General features: G+C 45.5%; 1 protein-coding gene and 1 long non-coding RNA gene across 2 annotated transcripts in view; both read right to left on the reverse strand.

The window, feature by feature from the left end:
• LOC311434650 overlaps positions 1-9,225 on the reverse strand; it is an 86,023-nt gene extending 76,798 nt beyond the window's left edge. The window contains exon 1 of the long non-coding RNA XR_014691622.1: positions 9,173-9,225. This is a non-coding gene — a long non-coding RNA (uncharacterized lncRNA). The remainder of the gene's footprint in view (positions 1-9,172) is intronic.
• An 8,709-nt stretch (positions 9,226-17,934) lies between these two features.
• LOC311434677 (uncharacterized protein) overlaps positions 17,935-24,207 on the reverse strand; it is a gene marked incomplete at its 5' end in the record, with an annotated part of 44,767 nt that continues 38,494 nt past the window's right edge. Inside the window, one exon of the mRNA XM_084514998.1 lies at positions 17,935-18,112. Coding sequence (XP_084371124.1) covers positions 18,031-18,112 — 82 coding nt within the window. The 3' untranslated portion in view covers positions 17,935-18,030. The remainder of the gene's footprint in view (positions 18,113-24,207) is intronic.

A 24,207-nucleotide genomic window follows, 5' to 3' on the forward strand; every position in this document is an offset into this window, starting at 1 on the left:
ATTTCCTCCCCTCCCATCCAGTTGCTGACTGCAAGGAAGGAGCATGGGAGCCAGAATCACAAAGCACCCAGAGCCCTTTCTCATCACAGGGCCTGGGCTACACACACCTCCAGGTGCTGGCAATGGGAAACTGTTGGAGATGAATTCAGACAAATCACTGGAGAAAAAAAAAAAAAAATCCAGTTAGAAATTGCATTGCCAGGGACCAGACCTGGAGTGGGGAAACTGCAGATAAAGCTATCAGAGATGCTATGTGTCTCAGGTGCTCAGACTAAACCCTTCTATGCACTTCTGGAATTTCTCTTCATTGTCTCCTCAGAAACCCATCCAGGTTCTCTTCAGTACCCTCAACTTTGACAGCTGTATTTTTAGGGTTGGAGAAGGGGCCACAGGGCCCCAAATGAGGCAGGCTGCAAGAAGCATGGAGACCTCTAGGAGTGTCTCGCAGCACCCCCGTCTCTGGTAGGCTGGATGTGCCACTACCGGCAGCAAGAACATGATGCAGTTGTCCAGGAACCAAAGCCAAGCACTGCTCAGACATGCCATCTGTAAAAAATAATGATCCCCAGCATTCTGGGATTTTTTACTTCAGTTTGGTCATTCTGAGCTTCTCCAATCATTAGAAAAAGCCTCTAGCCTCTAAGCACGTTTGTTTAAGAAAGCATATTTCAACATCTTTTACTTCTGAGCTGAAAAAGAAGCAGCCTGCATAGAAACCTAGTTTTCCTCACTTCAGTGTACCACATTTTAAATTCAGAAACAAAGAGATGCACATGGGTAAGTGAAAGCACATCTTGCAGAGATCATCTGAGAGCTGCTACGTGTTTCAGGCTGCTACCTAAAGCACAGCCTGCCGACCGCTCCATCAGAGGGAAGAAATGAGAAATTACGAGGGTCACTGGGCGCCCCGCGCACCTCCGAGGGCTGCAGTTATGTGGCAAGTCAGGGGTTGTAATGCTGCTAGCAGGAGAAGGGCTGAGCTCCTCGGTGGGCTCCACACGCTCCACTACCTGTGTGCTGAGGTGGCTCGGCCACCACGGCGAGGACGAGTTAGCAGCCCCCCCAAACCACGACTGCTTCCCGACAGCCGGGGCTGGGGTGTTATCCTCATGTTTGTGATTCTTATTCGCAGGAAGACTGCAACGCGTGTGGGGTGGTTTGTGGTGTGTGTGTTTTTTTTTTTTTTCTTTCTTTCTTTTTAAATGCACATTTAGTCTGAGCAGTAGTGCAGGAGATCTGAGGTGCTAATATATGATGTGAGGAAGGACTGAAGTCTCCTGGGGGGGGGTCTTTTTGGCAATGACTCGCCTCAGTGTGAGGCTTGAATGAGGAACGCTACGTGCACCGTAAATCACACACAGGACACACGCGCGCAGAGGCAACAGCTCGGCGGGTGCGGGGGGAGCATCCCCTCCTCACAGCGCCCCCCTCGTGCCCGTCACCCCACCATGGCTCCTGCACGGCCCCCCCAGCAGCCATGTGGCACCTCTCCTGCTGCTCGGACCTGCTGCACACACACATTTCCAGCTCAGGTCTAAAACGGATGGAATTTAATGTGAGCACAAGGCTGGTTTTGCAGATAGAGGTTAGAGAGGCTGCGCTTTTCCAAATTGGGCTCCTTACTCCTTAGGACAAGCGACAGTGACAGGCTTTCCTCTGTGGAGGTAACCATGAGGCCGCCGGCATGAGCATCCCCTCCAGGTTGCACCAGAAACTTGGAGCTCTGCATCAGTTACTAAAATAAATAGCAGTCCTGGGTAAATTAGTTCTTTCTGGTCAGAAAATGAAGACAATTTAACAAAAACAGAACAAATACTGAAGAAAAATAATACTCAACATTTTAATTTAAGACTTTTTTTTTCCAAGTCAAGATCTTGATATGGAAAGTAAAGGTTTTAAAAGAGCAAGCAGTAGATGTTTTTTAAACAGGGTGAGGCCACGCCACCCCCCCCCCAATAACTTTCCCTCAATATTCTGCCACAATGAAAGACATCCCTGTGATCAAAGCTGACTCCACCAGAAGAGTTATGATAGATGTCCTTACAGCATGCACATACGCTCTTAACAGCATGACAGATCAAAATCTTTCTAATTGCTTTGCAGGTTTATAAATGCTGGACTGCTTGATCATTATTTGTTTTAAAGGTAAAATTAGGACAGCAGTTTAGTTGCAAGTTGGTTTCTTTGACAGAGAGAAGTTATTTTCAGTGTGGTACACAAAGCCCAGAGGTATTTGGGTAGGCCTGAGAAAAAGGACCTGTGGAAAAGAAACCTCTAGTCAGTAGGTTTAAGTTTGCTGTTTGGAAGGTTTAACAGTATTGCAGAACTAAGAATCAGAGCATGGCTGAGGTCACAAGGGTCTTCTTGAGTCCCTTAGCCCCTTGCTGAAGCAGGGCCACCTGGAGGTGGCTGCCCAGGGGCTTTTGGAGATGTCCAAGGAGGGAGGCTCCACAGCCTCTCTGAGCAACCTGTGCCTGTGCTCCACCACCTGCATAGTGAAGAAGTTCTTCCTGATGTTCAGACAGAACCTCCTATGTTCTAATTTGTGCTGTTATCTCGTCCTGTGCCTGGGCACCACAGAAAAGAGCCCGTCTCTGACCTCTTCACACCCTCCCTTCAGGTATTTCTATACAATGATGAGATCCCCCTAAGCCTTCTCTTCTCCAGGCCAAACAGGCCCAGCTCTCAGCCTTTCCACATAGGAGATGCCCCAGTCCCTACATCTACTTAATGGTCCTTTGCTATACTCCCTGCAGTAGTTTCACCTCTCCCTCTGTGCAGACAACATTGCCTTCTTGGGAGCAGGGATCCCCTCCCTCGGCCTGCTGGCAACACTGCTCCTAATGCAGCCCAGGATGCCACTGGTCTTCTTTCCATCGGGGGCACATTGCTGGCCCTTGGTCAGCTTGGTGTTCACAAGGACCCCCAGGGGCTTTTCTGCAAAGCTGCTTTTCAGCCAGTTAGCCCATGTATGATACACAGGGCATGTTGTAAAGTGCAAATCTAGGAAACAGTTTGCTGTAGATTAGAAGGGTTTTCTCAGCCATAAGGTACAGAGGTACCTTGAATCACACGGACATCTGCCGTGTCCTTAGCAGTGGGTACACAGGGCACACTGCTCTTCGTAGTGATAGAGGGCATGCTCCCATCAGTGGTGGGCAGAGTTAAGGGTCGCTGACTCTGGATTGTTCAAGTGTATTTTGAAATATTTTGAATTTGCCTTAGCTTAGAATTTCCAAACTGAATATGAAATGGACTCAACACACAAGAGACTATGGTGTTGGGTTTTTTTTTGTTTTCTTTTGTTTTCTTTTCTTTTCTTTTAGTACATATCTGCACTTACAGCTCAAATGTGTTAATTAAGCATTTGATATACAGTGTTTTAGGGATTCCTTCCTGTACATTTTCTTCATTAATGTCCCGGGTACATCTTGCATGCAAAGTGAGACCATTTATTATGGTAAGAAGAAGAAAAAAAAAAAAAAAAGGAAAATCTCTGTTCTGTGCAAAGCTTCTGTGCTCTGCAGGGGTTTATTTGCAGTAGTTGTGATCACATAAAGAATTAAAGAATTCTGAGTGATATATACATCCAAACCTTCAGCACCAGATCTTTATCACTGTTGTAACACAATCCAGTTCTGAAGATACATTATCAAAGCATCCAGGTTTGCCCACTGACACTACTCCTTCGTCTGTGACCTCCAACTTATATAGAGCCTGTGGCCACTGGCTTTTCAATGTAATAAAATTTGGGTACTTTAAGGTATACTTAAGGTACACACTTACCTGAAAGTTCAAATATAAGTGTCACTAAAAGCACTCAGAGTGGTAGTGGGCAAGAAGGCCAGTATCAGTAAGATTTCTGACTTGTAGGACAAGAAAAAAAAAAAATGGAAAAAAATAATTATCCTACTTTTTAAACTTCCATGCTTTAGGAAGGCAGGTCTTCTTGACACTACTTTTCAAAACAAAGCAAAACATCTTCTCTGCTAGCAAGAGTAAATCTATAAACCCGTGATTGTTCAGGTCAGTCATTTTAGGCTGGATGATGACAGAGGAATAGAAATTGCTTTTTTACCAGCAACCTAAGTACATCGTTATCTACATAGAATTTACCATCTCCACATAATAATATCCCATCTTTCAAAATACGCTTATCCCTTAAAAACAATTGGTTGCAAGTTTGAATATAACCAAATTCTGTGGGGAAACATTTTAGCTCTGCATGCTTTCCAGTATTGCTCCCCCCTCTCCTTCTCTTCTTTTCTGTTGGCACTGTGAGAACTGGTGTAAAGCAAGGCCAGCCAGCAGGACCCTTCCACACCTTACCTCAGCTTCTTTGCTACACTGGGCTTAAGTAGCAGGTTTGCACCTTTTCTGCGGGAGGAGGAGAGGTTGCCTTCACAGCCTTCCATGCAGCAAGGCCTGTCTACATCAAATCAAGCTACAATTTCAAGCCACATTCTGCTTCCCATGTTTGCATAAAACTCCCACTGACATGAATAAGAGTTCTGTGTATATCATGCTGTGTAATAAATAGCATTCAAAACAGAACCTATGCAAAGCTTTCTCACTGTTTTGGGCTACCAATTTATCCTTGTATTTACAGAATATTGATGTAAGCAGATGCCCAAGCTGCCTGTCATTTTTAAAATATGCAGAGATGACTGGTACAGTGGCTACTGACTGCAGAAACACTGCAGACTTCCTGATCTTGCCTGTCCCTCCCACAGGACACCACAGAAGATGCCCTCACCCCAACGCAGCTCCAGGCACTTACCCACTCTGCAAATCGCATGCAGCTGAGCCTACCCCTGGTTTCACTCACACACCACCATCCACCAAGCTACCTCGTCTCTAAGTCAGAGAAGAGAGACAGAAAAGAGAAGCTCCCTATCCACCAGGTTGTATCTGGAGGGGGGTTGTATGGCTAGATCTACCTATTAAAGTGAGCTGGATCCCCTTCCAATCCTTTGGGACTGTGAACCAAAATCCCAGCAGCAGGTCCCACAGGAGGACGAGAGGCAACCGCATGGGTCCCTGTGCCTGCAGTGTGGGGACATCTGACTCTCCCTTCCTGCCTGCGCCAGAGGGAAGGCTTTCATCTTTCTCCCAGCTAAGACATTCTCTCAAAGTTTCTAGTTCTTAATAAGTCAATTGACAAATAGCATCGACACGGCATAAATCACACACTAAATATTTATGTGCCATATAAATCTCAGGAAATGCTGTCATCTTTTGTCTACTCATTTCAGAGCCTCAGTGTGCTCATTACGCGTGCTAAGGGAGCTGGGGGAGAAAATGAGTAACTAAGCTGGTTAGGGCTATAACTTTCCCCAGTGAAAGCCTAACACACACATAATGAGAGGCACACTGGGCACACTAGATTTATGTATGGAGATTGTCATCAGCAAACTCTGCACTGGAAACGTCGGGGCGGCTCTGCTCTGCTAGGTATAACACCCAGTTTCCTGAACTTTTGCAATATCACCCTTTGACTAAAGCCCGCCCCAGCTTTTGGCCCAGGACACAAGCTCTTTGCAGTGCCACTCACCCCTCCCAAAGGCCAGCTCAGCCCCCAGCACACTGCTGGCACCTCCTGGGGCAGCTTGTCCCACACAGGGTGCCAGTCCTGGCTGTCCCTCTCCCGCCCTCCTGCTGGAGAGCCACAGGTAAGCTGAGGGCTGGCAGACCGCTTTTCCCAGCTGCAACCCAGCACCAGTGCAGAACTGAGACACATTACCAAGCCTGGCATCAGCTCATTGACTAACATCCTCCAACACTTGACTTCTTCCAAGCCAGCAGAACAGCTCTGTGCCGGCAGTGTGCGTGTGTGCATGGCTGGGTGCATGCAAATAAGCTTTCCAAAAGCACCCCGTCCATCCTTACCGAGTGTGCTTTGGAGGTGTGCCACTCCACAAATGGAAAAGCCCTGTGGAGCTATTTTATTTTATTTTTTAGCATTGCTAGTATATGACAACATCGTTTCCACCCTTTGCAATTTTCCACAGATGATTTCTATGTTATTTAATGTTGACTCTAAAGCCATTTAATGGGGTTTCCACAGAGCTCAGCCGTCTCAAGGAGGAAAATAAATGGTTCTGCTGCCCTGAGAAAGCCAGAGGAAACAACTCTCAAAAAGATATCTGGATGTACACATTACATTTAGGAAGAAAAGTCACTGAGACAAGAGCAATATATATATATATATAGTAAATCAGAAATTAAAATTCAGTTCTTTGCCTAGGAAAAGCCAATTTCAAGTCAAAGAAGTTTTAGCCATACAACATCTGCAGCAAGACACTAAGCAGTAACGCCCCGTACCGTGAAAGGAAGGACACAGACACACAGTCATACCATGGTGCTTGGTGACACTTATTTTAAGAGCCAGGCACTTTTGGTTATTGACCCCTGAGCGATAACAGGCACCCAGGTGTTTGCATAAAGCCAGTTTCCATAAAACTTTTTCATTTTCAAAATTTTTCATTTTTAGCTGTCTTGGATGTGGCAATTAATTTTGCAGCCAAGGAGACTCTCCTGTGCATTTCCATGAAAATAAGTCACTGTTTGTATGTTTACCCAGAACGGGATGAAAAATATTTAGCAATTTTCTACACCTCACTTATTGATTGTGCAGCTAAGAAATTGGACATTTGTGAGGTGTGCTTGTGGAATGAAAAATAGCAAATTCTCAGTCTTATTTTTATTTTGTAACTCTGATTTTTGAAAATAAAAGCAAGGTGTCTATTTCCATCACATATTTTAATGTGTTGACCTTACAAGATCTTTTAGGATGCCTGAAAACGCACTTTAACTTGAAAGCAAGAGGGAAAGACTGAAGCATACCAAAAACTAAAGGGGGAATTATAATGATTGCAAGTGATTTGGGGCTGCTGTTTGTTACAAAAACTGCCCATGGCTTTGTAACACAAGACCATGGTTTTGGCAGCTTACAGCTGTGCCAAACATTAATCATTTGAAGAGAAATTTTCCATACTGTTCAGGTTGATTGATTTTTTTTTTTCAAAATTTCTGATCCATCAGCTTGGGCATTTCCAAGAATGAGGTTTGGGAAAAATATGTTGTTTTGCCCAAATTTAAATGTTCTGGCAACTTTTTCCTGGAACTGTTGTAGCATTCCCATGCTTCGAAGCAGGGCTTGAAATCTGGCAGGGGGCTGGCCTTGACTTAAGGGATGCGCCTTGTACCATCTTGCTGAAAATCCACCTAATTTGGCCAATACATGCTTTTGGGAAGGAAATCTCAGTTTATAGCTGCTCAGTAGAGACTCTATTGATATTAACAGATAAAACCCCCAAAGATGCCACTTTCATGGACCATGCTTCTTCTCATCATTAGCTCCAAGAGACAATACAGACTGAACATGTGCCTCTCTGTGAAATAACAGAGCACGCCTGAGGCCAACATTACGGGACAAAAGCCAACCTTCCCTGTAATAGCTGCTCTAGGCTGAGCTAGAGCCAGAACTGAGAAGAGGGACCATGTCTGTAGTGTACAGGACTGTATTTTTGTGGTATCCTCAGGTTATGTTTAAGCTGGTAGGCCAGTAAACATGTCCCAACTCTTAAAGGTGTGTATGCAGCAGGTTGTCACTCAATCCCTTCCAGTGGGGTGGTGCAGGCTCTGTCCAGGTCTCTGATCAAGACAGTCAGGGCAGAGGGACTCCAGATGATGACATTTTGATTACCTTCTGCTCATTCATGATACTGTCTCAGTGACCTCCTGGTAGTGGGTCTTAAGGTGGAGGCTGTTTCAAATGCAGGAAAGACAAAAAGTGGAATGAGGATGGTAGAAAGAAAAGACAGAGTGAAGCAAGGGGTCAGCTGGCACTGGAGCTAGGAAAATGAGATCAGCCAGGGATGGGATTATCTGTACAAGTAGTCTGGCAATTGGAGCTGGGTTTGAAAGCAAAGGAGCATCAAAGTGAATGAGCACAGGAGACGAGCTGTGGGCAGACAAGGGAACATCTGGGGCAGGAGGAAGGCCAGGTCATGGGGGTGGCTGGACTGGTGGAGGTGGAGAACAGAACTGGGGAAGGAAGACAAACGTGGCAAGGAAGATGATATAGAAAATGGCCTGGTACAAGAAGTAGGAGTACTGAAGAGGTGGAGAGGAGCATGAGAGTTGGACAGAAACCTTAGGAAAGCATAACTAGGCCTGTTGGCTAGGGTGAGGAAAAAAAGAAAAAAAGAAAAAAGAAAAAAGAAAAAAGAAAAAAGAAAAAAGAAAAAAGAAAAAAGAAAAAAGAAAAAAGAAAAAAGAAAAAAGAAAAAAGAAAAAAGAAAAAAGAAAAAAGAAAAAAGAAAAAAAAAGGAGGGTGAAGGGGAGGCACAGACCAACAGACCATAAATCAGAGGGCAAACTCTCAGGGAGATACTGGATCTTGTGAGGTAAGGATCCTGGGCTAAATAAGAAGTTCAAGGTCCAGCAAGGCAAGGAAAAATGCAAAAGAAACAAAAAACCAGGAACGGGAAACAGGGAGCTTGAATCAGGGGCATAAATCATTTAATGAGCAGGAGACAAAACAGGTCAAAGCATGAAGAGGAATGGGCAGAGCAACCATGAGCAGCAGAACGTGTTTCTTAGTGACTTTTCTGCAGGGTCTGTAAGGAACAATTGTACTGTTATGGGGGATCCCAACATATTTCAATTCTGGAGAAATGTGTTCACAGGAAAGTGCTGTAGGTGAGACTTCTTTGACAAAAAAGACATAGTAGCCAAGATGAGGGAATTCCAGTTTGGACCTCCTTACGGTTTGTGAAGATCAAATAATCAGTGAACTGGAAGTTGGTGGCTGCTTAGGAATATTCATCATGACCTGACTGCACTTACTATGCTGAAGACTGTATCCCTAGCAACACATACACTTGACACTTGAGAAGGGCTAATACCTAATGTGATAGAAATGTGAAGAAAACTGGAAGTAAAAATTTACAAAGGTACCAACAAGGGCATATAGGAATGCTCAGGTCATTATAGGGTCAAAAGGCCAAGCCCTCACAATTAAGAGAAAGGGCAGATTAGTCTGACAGCTCATTATGTTTGTGAGGCAGAAAGGGGGCATCTCTTAGGGAAAAAAAAATGCATGACATATCACAAGAGAGGCAAATGGAAGGGCAAGGAACACCAAACAACAGGCATTAAAACTTACCAAGTGCAGAAAGCTCACAAAGTAGGTTCAAAGAGCAGGGGAAACAACAGACTGAGAAGGTCAAGAATGATTTATTTAATATAGTAGAAACAAAAGGAATTGGCATCAGCCTATTATTGGTGGGGAGGATGCCAACATTGTTAATGATGCGGAAACACTCAGTGCATATTTCCGTTCTACTTGGAAAGAAATGGGGCAACATATCAGTATCAAATGAAGATGTGAAAGTCCTTTCCAATCTACAAATAACTGAAGGGTATATTAAATTACTCCTAGAGAGAGAAATATTTTTAGATTAGTTGTTTTGGATAACTAGCATGCAAGAGCTGTAAAAGTTTTGCTGAGGCAATCTTTCCCACTATTATTTCTGGCAAATATTTGTACACCATTCAAGGAAACCCCAGAAGGCTCTAGAAGGATGGGACTTTGAGCAACCTGATCTAGTGAAGGATGTCCAAGCCTAGGGCAGGGGAGTTGGACTAGATGATCTTTAAAGGTCCCTTCCAACCCAAATCATTCAAAAGGCAAATCACCAAAAGCAGATTTTCCTCAGTGGATACTAAAATTGCCTACTACATTTTCTGCAAGGACATTTTGAGATACGAGGATCTTTTGTGCAGAAGTCTTGAGCTCCCTCATGCCAGCTGGGAGCCCACGTGTGGAGCACAAGAGCCCAGGAGTTCCATATGGGTCACCCTGAAGCATTGGACCTTCTCATCTCCCTGAATAACTCACCATCTAAGACCAGAAATAATTCCACCTCCTTGCCTCTGAAAGGTGTTGTAAAAATGAAGCCCACCAGTACAAAAACAGTAAGTACATTAGAACAACCTGCAGGAAAGTTAATCACGCTGTCTTCACGTTGGGGTCTGAACAGTGCTCAGTGAATAAGGCACGGGGTCTTGTGCTGAGCACAGACCCAATATAAATAGCTGCTCATTAAGCGAGCACCACCTGCTCCATGAGCTGGATGAAGCAGGGGTTCTGCGGGACAAACAGCACAGGATTATGCTTGTGTAATTAAAGACTGCCGCAACGTGCAGACGCACAGAGGGGCCAAACTGAAGCTCTGCAAGCCAGCTTAGCAATGGCCTTTTCTAGCTTCTCAGTGCTTGATTTTGCAACCCCTAGTAACGATCTTTCACTGTGGTTTGCATGTGTAATATCATTATGTGGTCTTTGGTAACTGACTGAAGCAGACTTGGCATTGTGGAGCTCAGTGGAACCTTATTTAATTGCCTCAGAGACATCATGGGTACAGAGCGACACAAAGGTAGAAGGGGGGGAGACAAAAGAAAGTGTAAGACTCCTCATATTGCGGAACACATCTGAAGAGGAAAGGGGAAAGAGAAGAGAAGGAAGAAATGCCAAATGTGACACTTGAGTGAAAATGCAAACAAACAAACTCTCTGCCCCCCTGAGACCCCAAACTTCAGGGAAGTTTGCCTTCTGATCCCAGTTCCAGCTCTGTGACTCAAGCTTCGCTCTCCAGATCTGCAATCTATCTTCCCATTTAACTCTAACTAGGACAATTTCTGAGTCCTATATGAGTCATCGGTAGGTTTTATATAGAAACCAAGGAAGGTTCTTCCAGTCTCTCAGTAAGATATTCCGTGCTGCCAGGGAAGCACTTTTGGTTGTTCTGACAAGCAATTGTAACTGCTCTGAATTGCCAGAAATACCGACTGAAGAGCAAAAGGATCACTTTGCCATCTAAATCCAAAAGGGTTTATGATACAATCTTTGTATTGCCTCAGTGTGTTGATCCCACCTTGTGATAGCAGATATTAGGCTTTGCAAACTGGCCAGATCCCAGTGGGTATAATTTTCAGGCTGGCTAATTTGCCGGGCTCGAGTGATGCCACTCGGGGGCTCTGAGCCAGCTGAGGGGAGGGGGCGGTGTGTGACACATGGGAAGGGGTCTGAGTCAGGGCTCCTGAGAGCAAGGACCTCCTTCCTGCTGCTGGAAAGCGCTCCTCGCAAGCCCGGTCCCATCGCTGATGGCCACCTACCCCGCAGTTAGGTCCTGTCCTTTCTCAGCTGAGACAGGAGGGACAGGTGGCCTGTGCCGGAAGCAGTGGCTGCGACACAGGAGCAGGGGGGAGATCCTGGTAGAGAGCCCAGAGCTGCAATGTGACGAACAGGAGGCCAGGTATTAACAGGTGGGTGAGAAGACAGGGGCTGGCTGGCTGCGCAGGGAAGGGGCCGTTTCGAAAGCAATGCAGCAAGGATCACAGGGAGAGCATGCACGGCGGGGAGGGCATATTTTGAAGAGGAGGAGGAAGGAGCTGTTTTGGAATTGGGTGCAAAGCCATTTGTTTGGAGGGATGCCAGGGTAACAGTAGGTGCCCAGAACAAACGCGCACAGCCGTCCTCGCACCCGGCGCCCGCATGCTCGTCCTTCGCAGTACCTAAGTAGGTCAGCCCGCTTCTTCAACCTTTCCTCTTCCCTTTCACACTTGCTCTCTTTGTGGGAGGTGGCGGTGGCGGTAGCAGAGGGGCTACACCCGTTTTCACTGATTTCCAACACTGTCTACGTGTGAACAAGAGAAGCAGAGAGAAGCTAAAGCTGCTTTCTTATTAACAGCTGGTGACAGTCCCTTTGCACAGTGCATGTCGCATTTCTTAGCCGAGGTAGAAAGGAGAGAAAGAGGAAAGCAGTTATTTAAAGTTTAGCATTACAGATGAATTACAAGGATATTCTGAGGCTCACAGTCCCCCCCAGTGATTCTGCAAGCCCTGAGGCTGGCCTCGCCACACCTTTGCAAGCAACTATTTTAGGCAAGTGCGCTCATTGGGTTTGGGAGGATGAGTGCTCCAAGTAATTCTGGGATGCAGGTTTCACACCACAGGAAGCCAGCAGGATCCAGTGAAGGTTATGGACCGTCTAGCCTGAACTCCATCTGTGCCCTGAAGTTTCCTCTTGGCTGGGCACCGCTGAAGGACCAGAAGCAGCCAGTAGGAAGCAGTAGGCACAGGGACTCATGGGGAATTTAAGCCATCTGAACGTGGCATGCAGTTTTTAAGACAACATTTTTTTAAACACTGTGAACATATTGCACCCAATTATAATTGCGTTATGTGCTCCACACCGTGCTATCAGTGCATGCCTCCTCGTTGCTACAGAGGGGCAAATCTGACATACATACAACAAGTGTGCCGTTTTCTCCTGTGCATCTTTTCCCATTGTGCTTATCACGATAGGATTTGCATGCCTCCCAGTAGGGCACTGAGCTATGCGGAGAACATCTGCCACGTGCTATTTGTTCTGTCCTCCTCTCCCAAGGAAGGAGGTGAGTGTAGTGGAACATCTTGTTTTTGCAGTGCATTTGGTCGACTTTTGCTATTCCTGCATGTGGAGCTATGTATTTGCGTTAGCAAAAGGGCACAAAAATGTGTCCTGCAGTTGGAAATGCCTTTATTTCAGTAAGGAGTTTTATGGCTAATTAAGTCAAATTAAAAAGGGAAGAGAGAGTTGATTTTCTTTATTCTCAGCATACTCTGTTTGACAAATGGGTCTTAACCACAGATGACAGTATTAAGCTTCAGCCTCTCAGACAAGGAAATCTTGGCTTCTATTCCCTCTGCCCATTTGTCTATGACAAAATTTAAAGACACATGTTCTCCCTTCCTGGACAAACACTCTTTGACTCCTTTTTTTTTTTTTTTTTTTAACCCAACATTAAAATACATTTGGAATCTTTTTATATGTGTCCTTTTTTCCTTTCTTTGAATGGGCAGCCCTTTACAAAATGCTCTGCAATGCCTCAAGAAGCCCTCTGTGGACTTTGTTGAACAATAACATTGGCTCTGGGTTCAGCTCTGTTTCATGGCAGTTTGGATCGGCACCTGATTGAGTGCCAGAGGCAATTCTGAAGCCTAGAAGCATGGCCTACATGCACTTCTATCTCTAGGGATTTGAGTATTTTCACCCTAGCATTATGTTGGGGGTTATTAACAATCCTTAATCAAGCAAATAATTAGTATTATTAAAACAATAATTCTCGTACTCCACAGGGAACTGGAACATGGAGTAGACTGACTTTTCAAGACTGAAGACAAAAACTGTATTTTAGCCAGAAACTGAAATGTCATTTCTTGAGCCCAGAGTCAATGTCCTGTGCACTGGATGTGTGTTTTTTCAGCTTTTACAATCTGATATTCTTTTATTGAAGACAGCTTTTCAGAGATTTTCTTACCATCAGTATAAAAACAAAGACATACCCAAGTTGTTGCTGTTAATAGTAAGTCAATTCATGCTTTTTCTATGTATATTTTGAGATCACATTATTGTAAAGGGTCAGAGTGAGCCTTTCTTTTCTTTAAGCTGGAGCAAAATGCTCTGTTTCTCACAATCTCTGCAATTGCCTGCCATGAGCTCTGTCTTAGAGGTTGCAACCTATCAGTTACAGACTCTCATCCTGTACTTGCTGCTTTGGTATTATGACAAGAAGCAAACAGATTCGCAAAAACATTACAGGAAGCAAATAGTGCTTTTAATGTTGGAGAAGAGCCAGCCCAACAAAATGAAGCCCGAGACTTCCCTGACCTCCAGCACGACACTCAGATGACAGTCAGGATCCAGCCTGCAGAGACTGGGGCTGCGTACGGTGCACATTTGGTAATGCCCTTTTCCACACTTTGGGGACATTTGTTGGCACGATCTGTGTCATGTCTCCAAGGTCCAATATGAAGTGTAGCATTTCTGTGTGCTCAACACCCCTTACAAGTTTTCTTTTAATGTTAAAGTGATTTTAGTGAAAGAAAAAATACAATGCTAACAAAAAAATACACTGAAATGTCAGGGCAGGGGCAGTATAAAACCCATCATACAGTTCACAGGAATTTCATGGATTTATTCATGGATTTACCTAAAGGAAACAAAGAGCATGACAAAGGTGTTCACTGTATAGGTAGAACCTCTTTTGCAGGAGTGGGGAGTCCCACCTTCCTCCAGGCAGGCTTGTGGGGGCACTGAGGGCACCTCTCCCCCCTTTCCTAAGACATTTCTGGGCTTTTGGGCTCATGCAGGGCTGTGCCCTGCCTGCCTCAGCCACCAGAGTCAGCCCTAATGCCTCTGCTGGGGCACTGAGGACGAACCCACATAGACCCTGTACATGTTGGCCACCCCATGCTGGCCTCGCTAGGACTGCCTGGCGGCAATGGAGGGGTGGCAACAGCCTCCCATGCCAACCCCCTGCCTTCTTGGGCCAGGACTTTGATAACAGACCCTGCCTTGCCAACACCAGGCCTGGCACTGCCCCAGGAGGCACCCCAGGGCCCTGCCCAGCCATGCAGCCAGCCCTGGCACCCACCGCTGCCCCACTGTGGCTGCAGCGTGCCCCTTGAGGGTGAGCACCGGTCCCTGTGCTTCTGGAGAGCTGGCTGGTGTAAAGTCCCCCACCCTGCACACCACCCCACACCCTTCGGCAACACCATTTGTTTGTCTCAAATACAGGTTTTTTCCTTGGGCTGCCACAGATTTTCCACCTCGGTGGCCAGCCAACGGCCGGTAAGGAAGGTTTGTTATCACCCCTGAGAAACGCTGCCTTCCAGGGCCGGCCTGGCCTTGCTCGCAAGGGAGGCAGGCAGCAGCGCCGTGTAAAATGCCAAACAACCCTAATTGTTTTCCTCGGTTGCCAGGGTAGGAATTAACGTTGTCCCCGGCGGAGCACAAGGACTCCCTGTGATAGGAGCAGGGACAATGGGAAGGTATGTTTTCGTGACCCACTGCAGGAAATCCTGTGCGTCTTGCAGGGGAACGCAGCGCTTTCCTGCGCTGTCTGCGGCTGAGCCCCGGCTCCGGGGGCCCGCAGCAGCTGGGTTTGAAGCAGCCCACGACAAACCCCTGCTAAGTTTTAACAGAGAGCACTTTATTAGGTGCCCACGCAGCCCCAGGCGCTAGGGGTGCTGTGTGGTGCTGTGCTGTGGTCGGCTGGGCTGCCCTGCCTCGGGGACTGAGGGGTGGCAGGGACAACCTAAAACAAAGCTGAGCTTCTCAGCTAGTATATGTTGTAGGGACAGCTCTGGGCTGTAGCACTCAGAAACGCCATCAATACAGCTGGGACAGACACACAGAAACTGTCTGTTTTGAGTTTGGGTTTTTTTTTGAGCAGTGTGGTTAATACAGTAACTCAGACGAGACAGCGTTGCACGACTGCTTTTGAATAAAAAGCATGGGTTGTGTATCCCCGCCTCGTGCCCCAGTGGAAATCACACTGATAATTTAAACACAGCTGTCCTGCTGTGCATTTGTGTCTGTGGCCCTCAAGGATGGTGACACGCCGCAATAGCTGTGGCTGTCTCAGAACAGAAATAATAAGAGAAACATCTGTCTCCCTGTTTCTGCTCCCCCGGCCCCTACAAACAGCACTTCTGAGTCCTGCTCTAGATGTGGGATGTGCTCCCAGAGAAACAGAGATACCTGGATCATCTTCGTTATCTGTCCTGGCTGACGCTAAATGGGCTACTTCCACTGAGCATTACTGCTGCTGTTGATTAACCATTTAAAAAAAAAAGAAAAGAAAAAAGAAACAATTCAGAAAGTGACGCATTACTTCTGCCTGTGGACAGAGGGAACAGCTGAAACGTGGGAGTCCAGACTACAGCTGTGTGACTACAGCTTTAAAAAAAATGCATATTTTAGTGAATAAAAACTTCTGATTCCCTCTGCTGGCATTAAAAACCTTATTTACTTACTAAAGTGGTGAAACCTGAGATTGTAGTCACAATAATATCTGTGAAAGGAAAAGAAAGACAATGAAGAGAAGCTGCTACCTCTTCAGAACTGGGTGGTGTTAAAACCACAGCAGTTACCCTGCTCGGCCTTTCCCACAGACCTCTTTCATTCACCCCGTCCATGTATCTATATTGTCTCCTTTTGTCTTTGTCATGACTTAGGGTCCTATCACACGAAGCAGCCTAACTGCCACAGACACTTGCATCCATCAGGGGAATGGGATCATTGCTAGGAAATAAATATTCATCCAGATAAATTAGCAGCAGAAGGGCTTCTGCAGCCGTTTGGAAAAGCCTCACACTCTAAGACCTATCAAATGTTTAGGGAATGTGTACGGATAATTTCTGAACAGGAAAAAAACAAAACAAAACAAAACTAATTTCTTCCTATGAGGCAACACACAAAGACAATGCCATTAAGGTTATGTGACACATCCATCAGAGAAAATGATTAGCCAAGATTCCAAATAACCTGTTTACAGTCAAGTCATAGGCAGCATTTTTAAGCGTTTCTTTTTTTCTTGCCCTAATTCCTTGCCAGGCAGCTATGAATGGGAGCATACCCATGAACTCGGTGCACCCTGTGTGCAAAATTCATGCTGGGAGTAGAAGGATGCATTTATTAGAAAATTCATTTGCAAAAGCTGATCAGGCTGGCTGGAAGCCTCACTGCACCTTTCCCCTTTTCTTTCCCCTTCAGAACAGCTACAGGAAGAGCAACATCTCCTGGAAACATTTGTGCTGGAATCGTGTGATACCTTGCACTTCCAAAATAACCTCCCTTACACAAACGCCAATGATGGGTCCACGCCGTTAGAGCATGAGGACACCTCCTTCTCTACATGCTGTCTCCCAGCAGCAGTGCAACAAGGCAGCTACCACAAGCATAAGCCTACCATTAATCTGTGGATCAGGGACACACACAGACACAGGCTGCTAGAGAAGTGTGTATGTTTGTGGAACCCCATGTAAACAGCTCCATAAAACAGACGTGATGCACCATGTGCCTGCTGGTGGACCTAAAAATGGGAAATGTTCACCCTACCCCCAGTGGGGCTGGCTTCTGGTCCCATGGTCAGTGCAGAAGGAAAGGTTTTAAACCTTTAGGCTTTAAGCCTGGTAAAGAAGGTTTAAATTAAATTAGGCTTTAAACCTGGTTCACAGCATCTGGAGAGTGAGGGCACACAGAAAGCAGGACTTTCCTCAAGCATTTCCACCAGCATTGCATATAGGGCTGCATCCCTTGGCATGTCAGCAGCTAACCATCTACCTCTCTGGTGCTCCTTCCTACTGATCTACTGATGCTGCACCTGTCCCTGTATCCAGGAGATGAGGTGCCTCTGGAAATAAATGTTAGCATAGATAACATGCCTTTGGTGGTACACGATGTGGTAGAACTCCAAATACAGAGAGATTTTGTTATTTGACTTTTTGCCCCCCATCTGGCATTTCCTCCCCTCTCTGCATCTCCTGACCTGCTCTCTTTCCTCATCTGTGCTTTTGTCCTCCTCACTATGGGTCTTTGCTCGGCCCCACTGCCCTTGCCCTCCCTTTCCCCTCTGTTCGTCTGACATCTTCTTAGGTCCCATCGCCTTTTCCCAGAGTGTGCTCCTGGTGCTTGGAAAATGAGAATAAAAACTGTGATCTCAATGGTAAAAGAAAGCAAAGAGTTGCAACAAGCAACTCTTCTTCTTGGGAGCAGTTGACCACTGACTCGTTCCCAGGGCATTTGGAATGACAACAGGCATCTTCTCCTGCCTTCGCTGTTGCTGCTGTTGTGTTCATTACAGCAATGCTTACCAGCCAGTGGAGAATGGGGCCCCCTTATGCCTCGTGCTGCATAAATCATTTTCTTTAGCCTGGGAAAAGAAGGAGGAAAAAAAAACACAAAACCAACAAATAAAGAAGATGAATACGTGATTCAACGATTTACTGCTCAGATTGCTTTGGGGGTCTTTTATTCCTTACCCTTTCTTTGTTTCTGTCCCAGGCTGTCTTTCCTGCTGGCCTAGCCCTTCACCCCACCCCATCACTCTTGCTCCTGTCTGGCTGCCCCCGTCTGATTTACCTTCCATTTCACTTTGTCCCCTCCTTTGTCCACCCAAATGCTTCTCTTGCTGTCACTTACTCCCTTTCCTGTGTGGCCAGATCTCTTGGTTGCCTTCTCCATTCTGTGATACTGGGTTGCTTTTCATCACCTTGCTGGTGGAATCAAGAGATGCAAAATATTCAGTGTGAGGTAGACACTGAATGGTTAAAACTTGGCAAAGTTATAGAAAACCGAAAACAGGCTCTCATAGCAGAAAGTGTCAGGTACCACCAGCTCCAGCTAAATTAAATTCTGTCCCTGTAGTGTGTATGCACAGAGACATTTATATTCATATTTTTAACAGCCTTCTAAACTCTGCAGTTCACTGACAAACCCTTCATGAAGCTATCATTCCTTTTTTAACACCTGAACTTTAAAATGTCACATATAGCATTTAAAAGGACAGGCAAATAACCAAGGAAACATCCTAGCATGCATTTTGCTTCCTCTCCTTATGGTTGATCTGAAGTCCATGGAAATCAATGGCAGTCTTTCCATCTAGTTCAGCAGAGTTTGCACCCAGTAAGTTGGTTCCTTCTAAAATTCCAGAGGAAAAAGACCCCTCATAAACATGGTGAATTTTTTATATTTTTTAGTTTCCTTTTACTCATATATCTTGCAAGACTGATATGCTGTCAAATGATCTTTTCAGTGCTAAATATATACCATTAACTACTAATAAAATTATATATATATATATAAAAAAAAAAAAAAAAAAGCTTTAAAAATTCAGCTCTTTTTGGCATCTGTACAGAGCATTCCACTTGATCTCACAAGATGTATGGTTTGCACTAGGATTGCAGTCGCAGTTTTCTTGTTAAAGCTGTCAACCATTCAAGTGTCTATCTTTACAATGCAATTCAAACCTTGGTTAGGAAAATAGGCATTTTTACTTGAACTAGGATATTAAGATCATTTGCCAGGCCTTTTCTGCATCAATTTGCAAGCTACAACTCCTGTTAAGACTACATTGCAACATGAAAATAAGGAAGGGAAGAAGCTGATCTCTTCTGTTTGAGATTCACCCAGTGGCAGAAATTTTGTGGACAATAAATGCTTTCTTAAACATGCTATTTCATAGAAAAATATTGTGTTAGAACAATTTATGAGGCAAAACTTCACTGTCTCATCTTGTTAGAGTTACAAAGGTAACTCCAGGACAGAACATAGCCTTTTGACTCTCTTAAAATCAGCAGAGAAATTCTCCTGAACATCACATTTGCCACAGCATTGCATTGGTATCTGATTGGACTCATTAGCTGATATTTGCTAATGGCATGGGAGAGGTGGTATCAAGTTTATGGTTGTCTTCTTGTGAAAACTGATCTTCTAAAGACAAACCCCCAAAGCATTTTTAACAAGCCTCTGTAAATCTTCAGCCAACATTGCCCAAATCAACTTTAATGTAGTGACATAAAGCAAAAGGAAAATACAGGTAAGAGACAAACGTATGTCTTCTAGTGCTTGGGCACAATGGGGAGCCCCCTTATCTGCTCTCATAATGCGCCTTATTATGCTTAAGTAATGGGTATTAGAAGCCAAGCAGTATGTTACATCTCCTCCTACATGGTACATTCCCATACTGCCTAGATACATATGAATCCTGTATGTCACATGTCATTACATTTTCTGAAACTATATCTTCATCCATGCTAAAAATACACAGAGAGAGAGAGAGAGAGAGAGAGAGAACTTGAGTGTAAGCAACAGATACTTCTGCACAGACCTTTAGCAATACCAAAATCTGAGAGATTCATACATGTGTTTATTATTCGTCATTGTTTGAACACCATTTGTGAAGATATCTGGCCCCCAGGGAGTTTCAGAGCAAGCACCCACTCAGTGCTTGCACCCATCCCTTCCCAAGCTGGAAGCGCCCATGTGGGGCCCTCTCCACCTGCCTGTTCATCTGTGCGGTGGCCTGTTTTTTTTTCTGAAGTGCTTAGTTACAGAGTCCTTCCTGTAAAAATATCTCCAGAGCTATCCATAAATACTCTTGCTTGGAAACTCCAAGCAATGAGCAAACCCGTGAAATCCATGACCTGCCGGTGTCCCGCTCCTCTGCTGTGCAAACACGGAGACCACCAAGCCCCGGGCCTGCTGTGGGGACGGGCCACCCTCCAGCAGCCCTGCCCTGACACCTTCATGGCAAAGGAGCATGGTGTCCTGCAGGACAGCAAGTTGTGGTAGGGGTGCAAAGCAGAACTTTTGGACCAGACCCTGCTCCCTTCTCTCCAAACCCGGGAAAATTGTCGGTATCAGGGCTACTTTTGAAACCACAGGCCTCAGACCTTGCTCCAGCAGCTTCGTCGCTGGCGCACCGGAGCTGGATTAAGTCTCACCTACAAGAGACAGGAGGAGCAGCAGTCCCCAGTGACATGCGTCAGGCAGGAAGATGGCACACGCTTGACACCCCCAGTGTCCCAGGCTTTACCACTTCTGTGCAAGCAGCCGAACGGGCAGACCCCTCCTGCTCGGCTGTGGCAGATGGAGCGGGGAGGCAGGCTGCGTGTCTGCAGGGCTGGGCAGCGGAGCTGTGCTCTCCAGCTCCGGCTAATGAAGCTGATTTGATGAGCTGATTATTCCTGTGTATTAGTGCATCGCTGACATGGTGCTCCACACTGTACCGGATGCAGAAGGAAGGGCATAACACGGGCTCCCGACCGAGCTTTCCACCTAAGCGAACGGACGGCTCGATCCTGAAAGGCGTGATTCTGGATGAGGAGGAGGAACGGAGCCCCTCTTTATAACAGAGCACTGCAGCTTTCTGAGCTGGAATGTAGCAGCATTCCTAATTTAGATACTCTGGTTGAATTTTAAGTGGAAGTGAACAAAACATTTGAAAAGCTGTCCCCGTTCTCTCAGCAGGGAGACTTCGAGAATTTTCTGGTTTTGGGGAAGGAATACTGGCACAAAATCAGCCAGGCTTTTCCCAGGTAGAGACGTGAGCCCTGGAAGCAAGTGCGGGTTTTCTAGTTGTGATGGATGTAAACAAAGAGGGGTTGGTTATCATGAGGTGATTCATGATGGGAGGGATAATGATGAATAGGTGTTATGACAACAACTGCTCTGCAGCTGTAGCTCTCTCATCTGCCACAAACTGCCAAAAACTCGCCAGCTTTCTCCTGGGACCTCCTAATGACAGTAAACAAGGCTTGATAGTGTCCAACACAGAAGGTACATGACTGTTGACCTCCTCGTGGCATGAGAAAATTGGCTAAATAACATCAAGAAGTAGAATTGCAGGTACCTGTTAAGTCTCTGTGTTTTTTGCAGACAGCGAAACATCCTCCAGGCAATATTATTCCTGGTTTACAAAAGCCATTAATTATGTTAATTATGTTTCTACCTGTGCAGTTTCTCCTATTTTAGCACAATATTCCTCCCTCAAAATGCAGAGAAGTACTTTCTGGGAGCACAAAGATGGCTTTTTATATATTTTTGTTCATTTGCACCTTGAATTGAACGAGAGCAAGCCCCAACAGAATTTTTTCAAGCAGCGTAGTGGTTCTGCTCCTGCTGAATCATCTGTGACAATGATTAGGCAAGACACAAAAATAAACATTCCTTGGCAGCCAGGCTTGAATCTCCCCTACAAAGTATCACAGCCACCATTTAGAGACCGGCCGCAGAGTTTGAAAAATACTGAGAGGTCACTTGGTCTGTGCTGGGCACGGAGAACAAGCGGTACCATGCAGAGAGAAGCCCAGTGCAGTGCAGAGGAGGATGAGCTATACACTGGGGATAGGTGCTTTAACACAGTTACTGCCTTGCCTCCACCACGGTATCCCATCACATGCAGAACAAACAGGAGAGAATTGCTCGTGGCGGCGATGCAAGGCTGATTGCGTACAGAGGTCTGTTGGAAAGCAGAGCTGACATATGATAGTGTTGCTCACAATATTTATGTACTCATATATATTTGAACATGTTTCCAGATTCCCTTGCTTCAAGTGCCTTATTCACGCAAGTCCCACGCTTCACCCCATCCAGAAGGATTTTGATCGTCAGCTCCTCATCTCTGTCATTCCTCATTACAACAGTCACCTATGAGAATAGGTAAGAAACAAAAGGCCAGATGCACAGCTGCACAGATGAGTGGAGCACACTGGAACAAAGGAAAGCAACTCTCATTGGACATAACTAACATGTGTGAACTTGCTTGACTGTTTGTAATCCTGTTTTGTGTCGCCTGCTCTCACAGCTCTGCTGAATTTAAAGATGGTATTTTCCAGCCAGAAGTGTCTTCTTTTTCAAATGGTAAGTCTCATTGAATCTATACATTGAGGCATTGAGATGAAAGGGGATTCAAAGAGAAAGAAGATGAAGGGAAAATAAGGTTGAGAGTTAAAGCAGAGAAGTCCGAGCCAAAGTCTCTTAGTTCCTTTTCCGGTTCTACCAGAAAGCATCCTGCATGCCTTTGGACATCCCACTTAGCCAGCATGTGCCTCGATTGGGAAATTCATCAGCTGGGAACACCGGACACCCCACAACAGGATGTCTTGCTGGGTGTTCCCATTGCATGTTTGTGAGTTTCTCAGATCCCACACTGGCTAGCACCATACAGAAGCTTTTAACTAAGCAGGCAGAAAAGGAAGCGGAGGCTCTGAGATCTGGAAACATCAGTCTGAGGATTCATGCCTGGCAAAGAGCGTCAATATTATTGCCAAGCATATTCTGCTGAACTTCCTGTGAGGTGGCTCCTCTTGTTTCTACACAACAGTGAACATCCCATGAGGTACGAAAGACCACCACCATATACTTGCACATTCCCACTGCAAACCAAAGAACAAAGCCACCAAAATTTCAGTGATTTTCAATCACTCCTACAGCCATTGCAGGCACAGTGGCTTTATACATGGAAAACTATATTGCACAGAAAGGCAAGTTTCCCACCCAGGATCTGCAAACCAAAATCTCATTCATGGCACAGAGTCACTGGACTCTCCCTCCCTTGTACCCTGGAAAGCTGAGATAAAGAGCAGATCATCGGACAGGAGATGATATTTACTCTGTCAGAGCCCCCTGCTCCCTAGTGGGATGGGGTTGGGTTGGGCATGGGGCTGGTCTGCACAACTTTGCAGAGAAGGCTTTTCTGGCTCTTTTACCTCCACAGGCAGAGGACTGGCTTACACAGACACTCCTCTGATGCAAAGGCTGTGCTGGCAGTCCTGAGCTATCAGCCCAGCCCAGGAGCTGTACTGGGAAGTCACAAGAGACCGAGCATGCCTCTACTGCAGAGCCATAAGCACCACCTGCCTGCAAGCTACTCCAGGATCTCCTGCCCCACTCAGCTTCCCACCACATATTTTGTGATTCTCAGCCTCATTAAGATTTTGATAGGAAGCTTCCTCAGACAAGGAAACTGGCTGTCTGGCCAGTATCTCTGCTGCTGTGACAGTGTAGGACCCCACATTTCAGACACAGGCTCTTGTCTTAGTCTCTAGAAAGTGATAGATGTAGCTCCAGAAGGCACTCTTAGAATTCAAGGTTTATTGAACTGTCTTATAAAATCACTTCTCTCCAGTCCATCCCTCCACTGACTATATAAGATACCTAAAACATGTCTCAGGGATATGTCTCAGGTCTCCTACCAAAAATCTGACAGGATAAAACTGGGCCTGAACATGCAATGATTTTAGCAGCTGGGTGTGCTGAGCCTGTCTCCTTCTGCCTTCAGCTGTTCATTTCTGCTGGCCATGCATCCCTCATCCTGTCCTTCTCCCTTTCTAGCTCCCATTTTTTTTCTCTCTCTTTTTCTTTTTTTTTTTTTTTTTTTTTTTTTAGGGATGAGCATATAACTCCCCATCTTTGTGTAAAAGGGTTATAAAATAGCTACAACAGCACCCAGACACTCAATGCTCTGGTCCAGGCAGAATCCCTTAAATCTGACCATCCAGAAGCACCTGTTACCAACAGCTCACTGAGTCAGCTTCTTCTACCATCAGGTGCACGCAAATTAAACATATTCTCTGCCCAAGCCATTGGGTAAATGCTTATTTTTTAGTGATGCTTTAGCTGTCTTCTTGGTAAACCATGGTTTAAAAAATAAAATTATGTTCACTTTAAACAACTACTGAAGGAAATGGCTAATGAACAAATCAGGCATTTTTTGACTGTGAAGGTGGCATCTTTCAGTGACATACCATGATGAAAACTTTGGGAGTGATGACCTGGAATGGTAGCAGGTTCATGTGAACAGCCTCTC

This window comes from Aythya ferina, assembly GCF_964211825.1.
Source record: "Aythya ferina genome assembly, chromosome: 3".
Lineage (NCBI taxonomy): Eukaryota > Metazoa > Chordata > Aves > Anseriformes > Anatidae > Aythya > Aythya ferina.